This window comes from Homarus americanus, unplaced genomic scaffold (assembly GCF_018991925.1).
Source record: "Homarus americanus isolate GMGI-L3 unplaced genomic scaffold, GMGI_Hamer_2.0 scaffold4896, whole genome shotgun sequence".
NCBI classification, from domain to species: domain Eukaryota; kingdom Metazoa; phylum Arthropoda; class Malacostraca; order Decapoda; family Nephropidae; genus Homarus; species Homarus americanus.
The window spans coordinates 3,788,064-3,804,542 of NW_024749657.1; the positions used below are offsets into that span (position 1 = coordinate 3,788,064).

The 16,479-nt window shown below is 45.5% G+C and overlaps 1 protein-coding gene across 2 annotated transcripts in view; it reads left to right on the plus strand.

The window, feature by feature from the left end:
* LOC121853686 (KAT8 regulatory NSL complex subunit 1-like) overlaps positions 1–16,479 on the plus strand; it is an 87,178-nt gene that overhangs the window by 57,538 nt on the left and 13,161 nt on the right. For both annotated transcript variants that reach the window (XM_042348024.1, XM_042348026.1), the window contains exons 3-5: positions 13,903–14,025; positions 15,519–15,994; positions 16,190–16,396. In XM_042348024.1, coding sequence (XP_042203958.1) covers positions 13,903–14,025; positions 15,519–15,994; positions 16,190–16,396 — 806 coding nt within the window. The remainder of the gene's footprint in view (positions 1–13,902; positions 14,026–15,518; positions 15,995–16,189; positions 16,397–16,479) is intronic.

Here is a 16,479-nt window from a genome sequence, read left to right on the forward strand (position 1 = left end):
CAGGAGTGCGGTTACTTGGTTGTGGGGTTGTATTGATTAACAGGTGCGGTCAAGGTAAGGTCACGAGAGATGGTCACAGGAGAGGGAACTAGGTTACGAGAGAAGGAACTAGGTCACGGGAGAGGGAAGCTAGGTCATTCGTTTAGATCCAGAAATGTGGCTCCGTCCTGGGTGGGTGATTACTGAGAGCCGTTGTTGTTGTCCTAGTTTGGTGTGTTAAAAATACCTGAAGATTAACCCCCCCCGTTTTTTTATTTCATAAGATTAACCATCCTAACGCTAACCTAGCTTAAAACAAACTTAACCTAACCTAACGCTAACATAATGTAAGATAACATAACCTAATCAAACCCAAAGTAACCTAACCTAAAGCTAACCTATCCTAACCTAACCTTATTGGAGCTACACTAATCCTCAGGTGATCCAAATAAAGCTCTTGATTAGGGTAAAGGCACAGTGCCCTTAATTACTCGTATACAAAATAGCCCACAATATATGTTTCTGTAACCTGTTCATTATAGCTTCTAATTACAGACAGGTGGTTAGGTGGATTACCAGGTGACCGGATGTTTGGTTCAAGGTTAGATTAGGGTTAGGTTGAGTTACGTTAGGTCAGGTTAGGTCAGATCCTAACCACCGTGGCCCAAACAATAACGTCCTACATACGAATTACCCAGCCATCGATTGTGAAAAACACACACACACACACACACACACACACACACACACACACACACACCTGCAGGGGAATGGGTAAATTGCCTATTAACCTTTCCACGTGAAATTATTTACTGCAGGTGAGGGAAGAAGTAAGGGGAGGGTAGGGGGGACTTGAGGAGGAGGGAGGGGACTTGAGGTGTGAGGGGCACATCTAGGACACATCCATTGTTGTTGTTGTTTGGTTAGGTTAGGTTTGGTTAGGTTAGGTTTACTTCTATTGATTATTACCTGATGATTAAACAACCCTAATAGAGAGAGAGAGAGAGAGAGAGAGAGAGAGAGAGAGAGAGAGAGAGAGAGAGAGAGAGAGAGAGAGAGAACAAGTTCCACCCCGTAAACAAAGAGGATTTTATTACTGGCTTGTGTAAGAGTACGCTGTCAGTCCCTTGAGTACGATTCTCATCCTCCTTGAGTACGATTCTCAACCTCCTTGAGTACGATTCTAACCCCTTGAGTACTATGATCTAACCCCTTGAGTACGATGATCTAACCCCCTTGAGTACGATGATCTAACCCCTTGAGTACGATAATCTAACCCCCTTGGAGTACTACGATCTAACCCCCTTGAGTACTATGATCTAACCCCCTCGAGTACTACGATCTAACCCTCTTGAGTACGATGATCTAACTCCATTGAGTACGATGATCTAACCCTCAGTACGATGATCTAACCCCCTTGAGTACTATGATCTAACCCCTTGAGTACGATGATCTAACCCCTGAGTACGATGATCTAACCCCTTGAATACGATGATCTAACCCCTTGAATACGATGATCTAACCCCTGAGTACGATGGGCTTAACCCGAGTACGATGGCATTAACCCCTGAGTACGATGGCTTTGACCCCTTGAGTACGATGATCTAACCCCTTGAGTACGATGATCTAACCCCTTGGAGTACGATGGCATTAACCCCTTGAGTGATGGCATTAACCCCTGAGTACGATGGCATTAACCCCTTGAGTACGATGGTTTGACCCCTTGAGTACTATGATCTAACCCCTGAGTACGATGATCTAACCTCCTTGAGTACGATGATCTAACCCCTTGAATACGATCATCTAACCCCTTGAGTACGATGGCTTAACCCCTTGAGAGTACGATGGCATTAACCCCTTTGAGTACGATGGCTTGACCCCTTGAGTACGATGATTAACCCCTTGAGTACGATGATCTAACCTCCTTGAGTACGATCTAACCCCTTGAGTACGATGGCATTAACCCCTTGAGAACGATGGCATTAACCCCTTGAGTACGATGGCATTAACCCCTTGAGTACTATGGCATTAACCCCTTTGGAGTACGATGGCATTAACCTCCTCTTGGAGTACGATGGATTAACCCCTTGAGTACTATGGCATTAACCCCATTGAGTACTATGGCATTAACCCCTTGAGTACGATGGCATTAACCTCCTTGGAGTACGATGGCATTAACCCCTTGAGTACGATGGCATTAACCCCTTGGAGTACGATGGCATTAACCCCTTGAGTACTATGGCATTAACCCCCTGAGTACGATGGCATTAACCTCCTTGGAGTACGATGGCATTAACCCTTGAGTACTATGGCATTAACCCCTTGAGTACTATGGCATACCCCCATGTCGCATCGTGGTTTAGGAAACACAATTCGTCTCAGTTTATATAAATATTTTTTTTTATTACAACTTTATTCATTTTGTTTATTATGAAAGTTTTGGGGAATCACCTGAAGATTAACCACCCTATCTTAACTTAACCTAACCCTCTCCCTCCCTTCCTCCCCCTTTCTTCCCCTCCTTCCCCTTTCCCTCCCTCCCACACATTATTGAAAATTCGCCTTAAGACTGACTGACTGGACTGTGGTGGTGGTGGTGGTGGTGAGAGACGGCCACCAGCAGTATAAAGGTGATGTGTCACGCTGGCTTGGCTGTTCTGTTTGGTGAGGTTGTACACGGCAGTTCACACGCACACACATACATACACACACAGAGTTGAGGAGGAAACACGTGGTGGTGATGCTCTCTCTCTCTCTCTCTCTCTCTCTCTCTCTCTCTCTCTCTCTCTCTCTCTCTCTCTCTCTCTCTCTCTCTCACCCAATCCCCTTCAGTCCTTCCCAACCCTCACCTTCTCCAACCCCCAACCTACCCCCCATCACCTACCAACCCTCCACCTACCTACCCCCACCTACCTACCAACCCCTCCACCTACCTCCTCACCTACTCACTACCAACCAACCTAACTTTCCCAACCAACCTACCTCCCTCCCCCCACCACCCCACCTAACCTCCATCCATCCATCTATCACCTAACCCCGACAGTTCCGTCCCTATCGGTACACGCAACCGCCCATTAGCGACGAGTACTATTTTATTTTTCCTCCTCGTAGATTTAATGACCCACCAACTTGTTGCATCTCGGCGGTGGTGTTAGGGGGTCATATGCCACTACAGAGTCGATAAGAATGGGAGGTTTTATCCCAAGTTGGTAACATCGCAGTGTGTCTACTTTTGTGTTAGGTTGGTCTTGGTTGGATTTGGGTTGGTTTTCGTTAGGTTGGTTTTGGTTGGATGTGGTTAGGTTGATTTGGGTTGGTTTTGCTGGATTTGGTTTGGTTTTCGTTAGGTTGATTGGGGTTGGTTGGTTGGTGTTGGATTTGGGGTTGGTTTTCGTTAGGTTGATTTGGGGTTGGTTTTGGTAGTTGATTTGGGTTTGTTTTCGTTAGGTTGGATTTGGGTTGGTTTTTGTTGATTTGGTTTGGTTAGGTTGATTTGGTTTGGTTTTGGTTAGGATGGATTTGGTTTGGTTTTGGTTAGGTTGGATTTGGGTTGGTTTTCGTTAGGTTGGATTTGGGTTGGTTTTGGTTGGATTTGGTTTGGTTTTCGTTAGGTTGGATTTGGGTTGGTTTTGGTTGGATTTGGTTAGGTAAAGTTAGTCCGTTATGTGATGAGATTTCATTGTAGATACGTAATGGCAGTGGGTAAAGTGGACATGAATACACACACACACACACACACACACACACACACACGACAGAAGGTGGATTGATGGATAGTGTTGTTACTGCAGTTTGCAACACGACTGGATATTGATCGGTCTGGGTGGATATTGAGGCCCTTGTGCTTGTTATTGATCGTCAACTGATACTGGTGTGGCAGCCAGTGACTGTGTGTGTGAGGGAGAGAGAGAGAGAGAGAGGATGTGTGTGGGAGAGTTAGAGAGAGAGAGAGACGGTGCGTGTACAAGAAAAAGTACTCCAAGGGCTGTCAATGTACTCAAGGGGCTAAATCATCGTACTCAAAGGGTCAAGTCATTATCCTCATTTTTATTTTAACCAGCGTCACAGATATGGTTAAAAATAATATAACAGAGATAGGGAGATAGTGAGGGAGATAGTGAGGGAGATAGTGAGAGAGATAGAGAGAGAGCAGAGCAGACACCCTGGCGGACGGTGTTATTGATCCGTTGATGTCACATGGCTTGCGCTGTTTCCCTTTATGTGGTCTAAGTGGTGGTAGGTGGTTTAAGTGGGCTGTTTAGAACTGTCTTAAGAGTATTAGGTTAACACCCCCCCTTTGAGTACGATAGTCTTTAACCCCCTTGAGTACGAGGTCAGTTCCCTTGAGTACAATAACGTGATTACGACGCCTTAACCCTTTCCTCGGGTTGACATGGTGTTCAAGGGGTTGAGTCTTCGTGTTCAGGGAGTTTGGGACCGTAATTGGCGGTAATGGTAATAGTTTAGGGAGGTACTGCCGCTTCTTACTGCCCTGAGGGGTACTGTCGCGTGTTGCTGCTTTCTGTGGGGTACTGTCACGTGTTGTTAATCTCTGGGGAGGGTACTGTCGCGGCTGCTGCCTCTGGAGAGGGGTACTCGCTGCGTATTGCTGCCTCTGAGGGGGTACTGCCGCGTATTGCTGCCTTCTGAGGGGGTACAGTCGCGTGTTGCTGCTCTCTGGGGGTAGGTCTTGTGGGGGGGTCTGAGTATCGCTGGTGAAGAAGGGCGAGTGGGGGTGGCTGTCTGCCTGCCGTGGTGTGCATACTGTCTCCTCTGGCCTTACCCCCGTCTTACATACCTGCGCGCGTGTGAGTGCTAAATCCTCCTCCTCTCCTTCCTTTTCCTCCTTTTCTCCTTCCTTCCCCTTCCTCCTCCTCCCTCCCCCTCCTCCCTCCCTCCTCCCTCCCTCCTCCTCCTTCCTCCTTCCTTCCCTCCATCACGCACCATTCTGCCTCCTTCGTCCGTCCTCTCCTTCCCTCCGATTGCGGTCTGACAGGTCGGCAGACGGAAATAAAATCGCGGAAAAAAAATCATTATCTTGACACGTGAAAAATGTGTCGCGTTTTATGTGCTTATCATTAATACAACCAGGGGCATTTTTATGGCTGTTGGGTTGGGTTGGGTTGGGTGAAGTTAAGAAGAATGCGGGTGGGTCAGGTAAATAAAAGTGCACATTCCACCCAAGTGCATGTACCACCACCACCCGCACACTCCACCCACCACCCTCACACTCCACCCACCTGCCTCATACTCCACCCACCATCCTCACAGTACACCCTCACACTCCACCCACCACCCTCCACACTCCACCCACCACCCCCTCACACTCCACCCACCACCCCCTCACACTCCACTCCCACCTCGCACTCCACCCACCACCTTACCACACTCTCCACCGCCCTCACACTCCACCCACCACCCTCACACTCCACCCACCACCCCTCACACTCCACCCACCCCCTCACCCACCACCACACTCCACCCACCACCCTCACTCTCCACCCACCACCCTCACACTCCACCCTCATACTCCACCCAGTCTCAAAATAGCCGGAGGTGACCAAGCAGCAGTACGCGTGCCACCTCCCCGCCACACGTGTCGACTTATTTTCAATTATTTTGTTTAGATGATCAATGCTCGTGGTATTACCTTCTGCACTGTTGCAATGGGGACAAGGGAATTGGTATGGGGACATCTTACGCCCATGCCATAACTTGAGACAGATTAGTGTGTGTAACAATAATTAACGGTTTATTGAAAAAGTTTTGCAGCCTGAAAATATACATTGGACATACTGTAAATGACTTATTACATACATTGGTGGTTTAACAAAAGTCTTCATTAGAGAAAGGTGAAGTAACATACTGATTAATGTTTACAGTGGAGGTCATGTAGATCTTGTGCGCTGAGGTGTTGAACAGCAGACACGTGGTGTAGTAACTCCCTCACAGATGGTGTTATGAGGGGCATCACGTGGTGTAGTAACTCCCTCACAGATGGTGTTATGAAGGGCATCACGTGGTGTAGTAATTCCCTCACAGATGGTGTTATGAGGGGCATCACGTGGTGTTCCCTCATGGTGTTATGAGGGGCATCACGTGGTGTAGTAACTCACAGATGGTGTTACGTGGTGTAGTAATTCCCTCACAGATGGTGTTATGAGGGGCATCACGTGGTGTAGTAACTCCCTCACAGATGGTGTTATGAGGGGCATCACGTGGTGTAGTAACTCCCTCACAGATGGTGTTACGAGGGGCATCACGTGGTGTAGTAACTCCCTCACAGATGATGTTACGAGGGGCATCACGTGGTGTAGTAACTCCCTCACAGATGGTGTTATGAGGGGCTTGATGTCGTAGCAGTGTGTGTGTGTGTGTGTGTGTGTGTGTGTGTGTGTGTGTGTGTGTGTGTGTGTGTGTGTGTGTGTGTGTGTGTGTGTGTGTATATATATATACAGCCTATACTTCTTTTTTTACGGTTACTGTCCAATTTTTACCGTACCCGTAGTCAGTATTGACGGGTATTGCCGTAACTGTTGTGTAAATGGTCGCGTAAGTTTGAACACAGACCATAACAACTAGACACACCATTGCATCATATAGAGTTGGTAAAGGTTTGGTTAGGCTAGGGTTGAGCGGTTGTTGTCGCCGTCACGCGTAATGAACTGTATTACCGTAAAATGTAACTAACGCGGGTCGACTGTGAATGGTGTGTGTGAGAGAGAGAGAGAGAGAGAGATTAATGTGAATTGAAATATATGGAAATGTTTAAATAGTAAGAAAATAAACGTGGGTGTGTAAAGAAGAGTGTGAAATTCATTGTACACACAGACAGACAGATAGATAATTCGTTACACACACACACACACACACACACACTGATAAATAGATAAAGATAGACAGACAGATATGATTATAAATTGTTGGTGTTTACATAACTACTAAACTACCTAATTGTGGGTGTAAGACTTCCGGAGACTATATTTTCGAACGAGAATAAGATACCGTAACACCGTAATTTGCGTAGATGATATTACGTTACGTTGTTCCTGTGTAACTTTCATCTCACTACGTCACTTTTGTTTTTATTATGTATTTATCAAGGAGTCACAAATGTACAGCTATCTGGGATCTTTTATTTATTGTCGTGAAGGCCTGAAGAAATGACGGTGGGGTGTTGTGTGTGTTCTGCCCTCTAAAGCCACGAGTTTGCACTGGTCTTCACTCTCCACCTAGCGTGTTGTATTGACGATTCTTGTATACCTGTGACAGATCTAATTAAGAGTTGGTGTGATGTGTGTGTCTCAGGTAGGTAGGCGAATTTCAGAGGAAGAGGAAGTATAAAGTGAGTTAGTAAGATTAGTGGTCAGGGTAGTAGTGGTGGTAGTGATGGCGTGAGTTGCATTAAAGAGGATTACAAATAAGCAGTTACAAGACTGTCAGCCCGGGTGGAAGACTGAGACACGGTGTATCATCTTGTTCTGTTGGCGTGGTGAGTGTGCGTGACGACTGACTACTACTGCCACACACACACACACCGTCCAGGGGAGGAGTTTTACCACCACCACCACCACTAGCGTAACCGTCACCACCGCCAACCACCATGAGGTCTACCACTATCACCACGAGGTCCTGGACTACACACCCGGAGACAACAGCGCGTGTACCTATCTCCCGCGTCATGGTGAGCTATCCTCTACTTCCTCCCTGACTCGACACGTCCTTCACTGTCACCATTCAGCTATAGTGACTTACACCTTATACTTGAGGGGTTATAGTGCAGTTGTCGTCATAGTGTATTAACGTGGTGAGGGGGGCAGCACAGTACAACACGACAGCTGCACGCGATGCTCAACTGGGTGTTATCGGGTAGCAGCAACAGCATCATCCTGCGGTCTCTGTCTCGTTGCCAGACCTGAGTAGCGACAGTTAACAGTTTCATCGTGACTGGCAGTAGTGAGAGTCACCAGTTTAAGCCCCACTAGTCTATAAAAACAGTCCGTCAGATGTAGTCCTACTTTTCCAGTCACTTATATGCGGATTCACAGATCACGAGCTTTCGACGCTTTGATAATTCAGATTTTTTATTTTTTTATTTTTTTCTAAAGTTAATCAGATGTGCTCTCGTGTCTCGCCTGGGGGGGGGGGTGGAGTTATAACTTGGGAGGAACCCTTGGGAATCCATCTTTGTGTCGTACCTTAGGTGAGGCAGATGCTTTCCCCATATTTCTATTTGCCTGAGGCTGACTGAGAATGTGTCATAACGAACCTTTGTGATACTGAATCCTGGTTTTGAGGGGTGATGTTAAGTGTGTGTGTTTTAGCTCTGGTTCAATAAATTGGGTCAAATCATTACACTCCCGGTCAGGAAAACTAGCAAGACTTGTCGTCGAAATGTAAGAGACGGGGGGGAATTCTGGAGCGGATTATAGCGGCAGTCTTCTCTTTCCCTTCGGGTGAGTTGTGTTTACCGTTGGAGGAGTCAGTGGACACATCTGGGTATTAGTGGTAGGGAGGGAGAGGGATGTTTGTCTTGGTGAGAGGGAGAAGGAGGGGAGGCCACGAGAGGGAGGGAAAATATACTTTCAATAGTTGTATAAAAGAGGATGGTGAGAGTCAGGGCGTAGTGATGGTGTGAAGACTGAGGGAAGGAGGGAGGGAGGGATGGGGTGAGTGGGTGAGGGAGGAAATGTATGAGAGAGTGTGAGTTACAGTGTTCAGTGAGGGAGTGAGTGACTGAATGAGGGTATGAGGAAGGGATTGAGGGCACCATCACCCACTAACACATGATGCCCTGGGTGAGTGTATGTCGGGCCGTCAGCTGATCACCGTCACCATCAAACACGGATGAAGTGTCGTGGTGAGGTTGTATTAGTTAACGTGTCCCGGACCAGGTGAAGGTAGAGGGTGGGGGTGGAGGGAAAGGTCGGGGTCAAGAGGTCACAGGTCATTGGCTAGGGGCTTTAAGCCTTTGCCGCCGTCAAAGGTTATTCGGTCAGCTTTAAGAAAAAAATATACCTTTCAGCTTGGAGATGGGGTTGGAGTTTCTTGGTCGTTCTAGGAGGTACTTCCGTGTGGAATTAATTAGCGTACCTGATAAACCAGTCTTAATTTATTGAACGAGAATATCTAATGAAACAGTTTAGTAAGTTTGTTATGGATTATTATTATTATCATCATCATCATCATCATCATCATCATCATCATCATCTCCATCTCACGTGACCTCATCCATGTAGCGGACAGGTGTAACAGACAGGTGTGGCAGACAGGTAGACAGTTGGTTGCTTGAAGTCAGTGGCCTTGCTTTTTTTTTTATCTCGCCTCCACTGTGTTTGTGATCTCCCCTGCAGCCAAAGCCACACGCCCCTGCTGTGAGTGAAGTGTACCGGGGGGGAAGCAGCTTGGGCGTACCGGGATGAACACTTGATAACGGACCGGGATAAGCACTGGGATGCGGCTGGCTCACTGGAGAGGATGTCACCGTGTTATTTCCGGGTATCTAGGCCGGATACGCGAGGGAGATTCAACCAAATACGTAGACGCCAACCTAACTATTGAAATTAGGGGTCCATGTCTTAATAGGGGAGGGGGGGCATTAGCTGACCCTGTTAATGGGGTTTATATAGAGTTTAATGGCGCTAGTGAACCCTTGGGGAGGGGGAGCTGGGAAATGTGCTGTTGTGTTATTCCTAGGACAGGTGAGGAGGAAGGGGGTGATGGTTCATACTGCCTTAGACACACACACACACGAGGTAGTTGTTGATACACTCACGCCGAAATCTCTGGCTGATATCACGAACTTCCACACTAACATTTATCCCTGGATGTGTGATGACTGTGCGTAGGGCGGCTGGTGATGCGTATTGATGGCGTCATGATAGCGTATACGCAATTACGCATGTGTGTTTGTGGTAGGGGCTCACCAGTCTACACCTCACCAGTCCACCTAGCCGCCACCGACCCAGTTAACTGTCTTATGTATATAACTGGGCGAGTGAACGGGAAGACAGTTACTTTTACCTCCCGTGGGGTTTAAGGTTGACCAAGGAAGCGAGGAAGAAACTTAACCTAACCTAAACCAAACCAACCTAAACCTAACCTAACCACCAAATAGTAAATATTCTCCATCGTCTCGTCTTGACCCCCTTAATGTTTGTTTGTTTACATACATATATAAAGGGAACTGTGTGTGTGTAGAGGCTGATGTTGGAGCCGTATAATGTATAACATGTTTTACCACGAGAGAGATAAGGGAGAGAGAGAGAGAATGAGTCTATAGTAAAAAGTTCTCTTATCTAGGTTATGAGTCACGTCTATGTGTACAGGAACCAGAAACATGTAAGCTTATGTAGTATGGTAGTAGTAGTGGTGGTAGGGTGGCTGTGGTGAGGGGGTGGTGGTGGTAGGTTAAGGTGGTAGAGGTGGTAGGATGAGGAATCGTGGTTACTGTAGTGATAAGGTGGTAGGGTGGTGGTGGTAACGGTGATAGTACGTTGAGTAGACGTGGTGTGGGGTTGTAATGAGAGACGTGGAGTCGGTTAGCCCTCCCCTGCTGCATGCGGACTGCCCCCCCCCCGGTCCCTCACCACCTCACTAGAATTTAATAACCTTTCTACTTTCTCGGGGTGACCGTGTCCTATCCTTCCCGCTGCTGTAGTCTGAGTGATGGTCAATGTTCTCCAGGGCTGACTAATATTATCCACTGCTGGCTAATCTCTCTCTCACGTTGACGTATCTTATCAGTGGAAATTGACGAGTCTAATGTTAACAAAATGTGTTGCCGATATCGAGGGGGGGTGTGTGTACTATCGTGGGCCACCTGTTTCACGCACGGTACTTCATAGGGTATCGTAGATTTTGTAGATAGGGTTTTGTAGGTGTAGTAATGTAGATTTGGTATGTATAGGGCATTTTTTGTAGGTGTAGTATTGTAAAGTTTGTAGTATGGGTTATTGTTGATTTTGAAGGAATTGGGTATTGTAGGTTTTGTAGTTAAAGGCATTGTAGATTTTGTACAGTAGCTAACTCAACTAACTGGGTGACCCTACCTTAACTTGATGGCTTCACGTAGCATCAGCTAAGAGACGAAATTAGAGTACAGAATCTTTGTGAATCTTGCTAAGTGAGAGAAGGAGAGTGAGGTAAGTTGTCCTAGACCCGGAAAGGTAGGCATACAGTGGAGGAAAGAATGTATAGAAGGTAAGAGGGGGAGGAAAAGTAGGCATACAGTGGAGGAAAGAATGTATGGGTGGTAAGAGGGGGAGGAAAGGTAGGCATACAGTGGAGGAAAGAATGTATAGAAGGTAAGAGGGGGAGGAAAGGTAGGCATTCAGGGGAGGAAAGAATGTATGGGTGGTAAGAGGAGGAGGAAAGGTAGGCATTCAGGGGAGGAAAGAATGTATGGAAGGTAGCAGGTAGTGCGTGTGTGTAAGTCATGCTCTCGCTGTTATTACTTCTCCTGTGTGTTCAGTGACACAGAATTTCCTGGTCACTTATCCATATCTATCTGACATTTATGTGAAGGTCATGTGGGTGTCTACTGGAAAGGTTGTGTGTGTGTGTGTGTGTGTGTGTGTGTGTGTGTGTGTGTGTGTGTTGATTGGCAAGTGTGTGTATGTGTTGACTGTGGTGTATGGGGGCAGGTGTGTGTGTTGGCTGGTATGTGGCAGATGTGTGTGTGTGAGTCACTAGTTATTACACTGTGGACAAGGGAAGAGTGAGTGAGGCGCAAGGAGGGGAGGGGGCGGTAGTGTTGGGGAGGGGAAGGTTGTTTGTCATGCCTGGTAGGAACTAGACCTGAGTCACACTGTGGTCTAGAAGTTGTGGGGCCGAGGTGACTCAACTGAGATGAAAACGAACCACTGAAACCGACAACGTGAATTTTGATATTGGTATTATTTTTACCCCTCCAAACCTACCTACCTACCTACCTACCTACCTACCTACCTACTTGTCTTCCTGTTTACCTTTCTCTCTCCTCTTTTCTCTCCCCCTCCTTCCTCTATTTCCGTTCCTCTTTCACCTCTCTGCTTTCCTTTCTCCTCTCCCTCCTTTCATCTCTCATTTCTCCCCTTTCTTCCTCTCCTCGCCCTCCTCCTCTTTCCTTATCCTCCTCCCCTATCCCTCCTGTTACCTCCTCTCCCCCTTCCTCCTCCCAGGGAAGGAAGGATGGAGGGAGACTCGGGCGGGTATAAATTTCACTGGGTTATTTTTTTAAGCTTATCACTTACCGTGGTAATATACTGCGAGCACACGGTAGAGGAGAGAGACAGACAGACACCCTTTTCTGTTTTTGAGAGAGAGAGAGAGAGAGAGATTCGCCTATTCTTATTTGAGAGAGAGGGAGAGTCTTTCCTATTTTGAGAGCGAGAGAGATGCACACTTTCCTATTTTGAGAGATAGTCTATCCTTTCCTATTATGGGAGAGTGATAGAGCCTTTCCCGTTTTTCTTTGATGGAGAGAGAGAAGGGGAGAGGTGTTGAGTAAGGGTGGAAATGTCACTGTGTCGTGAAAGGGAGAAGGTCTAGCCCTAGTTGGGTTAGGTTTGGTTTATATCAGGTGAACAACTAGTTAACTCTCCCAGCCACCTTTTACCTAGGCCTGGGGTGGTGTGCAGGGTGTGTCTTAATAAACGCCACATCCACCCCGCACCTGGAGTATACAGGGTGTGTCAAAATGTCTTAGTTATCCATGTGTTTTTTTATTATTTATTTATTTTTAGGGATTAGTGATCACCAACTGGTATATACGTTATGTTATGGACTTGGTAGGGTCATTGTGAGTGCCCATCCATCACCCTTACATAACCGTATTTAACATTGCACATGCTGAGTTGTGTGGGTCTCAGTCTCTTATACACACACACACACACAAACACACACACACACACTCTTACACTTAAAATATACACCCAACCACCCTGACAACCTACTCACACTTCGCTTCAACCATCAATCACGTGTAGGAGGCGGTCGTGAGGTGAAGTAGCCAGCAGTAATAATTTATAACAACCAATACATCACGGGCCGTCGACAGGGAAGTGAACAAGATCAAATACTGGAAGGCAAATGAAAATAGTACTTGATTTTTTTTAACATGGTGTATGGCTTGTGCTCTTGTGTGTTTAGTCATCAGCACTGGTAGTGTGTCATGGAATAACAATGTCGGTGTTTTCATGTTTGCTTAGCTTCGGGGTCTGGGATTTATGTTACAGAATTATTTTGACTGTTTTGAATGTGTGTGTATATGAGTATTTTGTTAAGGGAAGGTGTCAATTTATATGCAGTTGCTTAAGCTGTACAAAACAAACACCAAACGTGGCCAGTGTATTAATTCTCAAATATATATTCAAGTTTAAGAAGGTGCTTGGTGGTGTTACATGCTTAATGTTTGTTGTGTATGCATCTTATGTGACGCCTCCATACAGTGTTACTCGCTTGTAATATTATAGTCACCTGTTACATAAACCATTACAGTATAATATAAACCTACGTGTTGAAGATACCTCAGGATATTTTGAACAGTGAAAAGGGGATGAACCATGGCTGACCTTGTGCACAGACAGACAGCTCAGCCGGGGGTAGTAACATGATGCAACAGTACAGGTTAGGACACGAACAGCAGTTGAATTCGGCGTCGTCAGCTTGGTGTAGGCCATACCTGTTCAGACCTGTAATACTGTACCATACTCGTTAATAAAAGCCTTGAAATTATTATTCTTTGTTAAAATAAATTTGTATATCATTATTACTTGCTATTTTTTACTAAGATGTTATTTTAACTTGCCATTGATAACCGAGAAAGTTATTTTTACTAAGAGATGTTATTTTTACTTGCCATTGATAACTGAGAAAGTAGCAGGAGTGTTGTATTGTAGTGTGTTACAGTGTACACCTACTAACGTGTTGTTTGTGTTGCAGGCGGGAGAGGGCGTTTTATCGGTACTGCAGGGCCCGGGCGTGGGTAGCATCTCGGTGGACGTGGTTACAGGCGCAGGTGGCAGACCTTGAGTACAGAATCTTACAACAACAAAAAATATATACGTGAGTACTTAATTTACTGTACCTAACATTCTAGTGTATTTCCGCCTAATATGTGAGTGGGTATTTATGCCTTTTGTGTGTGAGTAGGCAATGTGTATACTTGTCTAATGTGTGAGAGTATTTTATGTACTGTATACATATGCTTAATGTGAGAGTACTTAATGTGCACAGTACTTATGCCCATTGTGTGAGTGCTTAAGTAGTGCATTTCACTTAAGATGGCTTCCATTTTCCACTTGTTTGATGTTCACTTTTTTCATCCCCCCAGTAAGTCATGTATAGGGGACGTGGTTCTTGGTTCGTCATTAGGGAGGTATCTTAGAATGGTCATGTATTTTAAACAATGATGCATCTCGTAAAGGAGCAAAGGACATGGTTTTGCCTGTAGAAGAATTAACACCTCATTTTGAATTGTTGCAAGTGTGTGAGTTTTGTTAAGTGCCTCTGCTTATGTGTGTGTCTAATACCTACCTGTGTGTGTGTATGAGTACAGTACCTGCTTGTGTGGACTGTAAGTGTGCTAGAGTACCATTTGATGAGGATTTGGTTGAATCCCTTCCAGTTAACAAGTAATTAGTCTTGATCAGTTGGTGGGCTCTGCTAATTACTTTACCTGTGATATATGTGGTAGTAATTTAACCTTTGAATTTTGTATTGGAAATTAATATTTTTTTTTAGTGAGGTTTTTCTTTCTCTGGTATGTCTCCTTTACTCGTGTGTGTGTGTGTGTGTGTGTGTGTGTGTGTGTGTGTCCTACAAGGCTAGATAAACGACTTGAGAGTTGTTTATGAATTACTTGGTCTTAAGTTATCTATGACATTCACCAGTCTTTTTCCAAGCTCCGAAAAAGATGACGAATACGGTATTTTATTCCGAGAAAAACGTCAACAGGTCCATGAGACATTTTAGTTCTTCACCTTCAGCATGAGGTTTGGGGGGGTCACCATTAACCAGAATTAGATGAAATGTTAGGTCAGGTCTTTCTTTTCCCTTTCCTGTCTGTCACCCATGAGCCCAAACTCCCAGGCTATAAGTGGTGATGAATGGTGTCCCAGGTGGTGTCTTTAAGAGGCTATTACTGTACTAAACCACCAGTTAGGACACCCACAGACTGACAACAATGATGATAAGGCTCCAGAGATTGTATCTGAGGGTGTGGTGCCCAAGGAGAAGTATAAATAGTTGACTGAGGACTTGAGAAATAGGATTTAGACTTTTATGTGACTAAGGCTGTCAGATGCTGGGGAGTGTTAATTTGGTGGATGGTGTACAGGTGAAACTCTGTAGATGTTATAGTTATGGTAAAAATTTGATCAAGTTTGGTATTTGTTTACAAAGGTGGTGTTAAAAGTACAATATTTTCCTTTGTCTCCTCACTATCTGCCTCTCCCCGTATTGAGATTCTTCATGACCACCTTGTTGATATAAGTTATTTGGTTGTTATTGTGGTTCTTTACTTGTTTTAGGATTTACTAACATTGTGTGTCTCCCAGGCACGTGCGCAACACAAAAGGCGCAGTCCAGTTGGAAGAGGGGAGTCGTTGGAGAGGGATGACTTTACGCGATCCCGCTCATTTAGATGTCCACGACCCTGCCCTTACGTGCCTGGCTGCCCCCACTGCCCGTACTGCCGTAAATGGTTATCATAGCCGTGTCGAGGACGGCGTGGGCGGCAGCGTTTCCGATACATCGTTTGTGTCTGCTCGCACCCAAGGTCTGCGAGCAATCAAAAGAAGACGTCTAGTGAGGGCAGGAGCTGGTCTCTGTGCCGGAGTCAGACGAGGGGGCGGGGGAGGACGTATTCCTGCTGTGCAGTGCAAGTGTGTTCCGCCTATTACATGTGTGCTATGCACACGTCTACAAGGCTTGGTCCCCCCTGCAGCCCCTCCAGACCCACACACACAACCAGCGAGTGAACGTTATGCACGAGTCGATCCCACTTTTCACCCAGTACTTTCACAACCTGCTGGTAAGTACAATATGATTCATGCTCAAATTTCAATTCTAATGGTAACTTGATGTTTTGGCTACATTTTAGTAAGCATTTACAATTAATGTAGTGTTTTCTTGTTTGTATGAAAAATATAAATTATACTGTTTATCTATTGTTCCTTTATTTATTTATTGATCTGTTTTCTAGAACATAATTTTTATTGTTTTTCAGATGTATCTTTATCTGAGAGATTTGATGCCATGTTGAAAACAACAGACTGGCAGCGGCAAATTTTGACGGCCAAAACCATCCAGCCTCTCCCAGTAACACGAACTAATAGAGAAGCCTCGCAAACGGATAAGAAAAAGAAAAAAGATAAGGACCGCAAAAAAGATTTTAAAAAACATAAGAAAGAAACAAAAGGAAGAATAACATTAAGTGAGTTATTTATTTTAGTGTAGTTATATTACTTTAGTATTGTCTCAGTTGTGATCATTAAGACTTTTTCCACCACAGCAGTT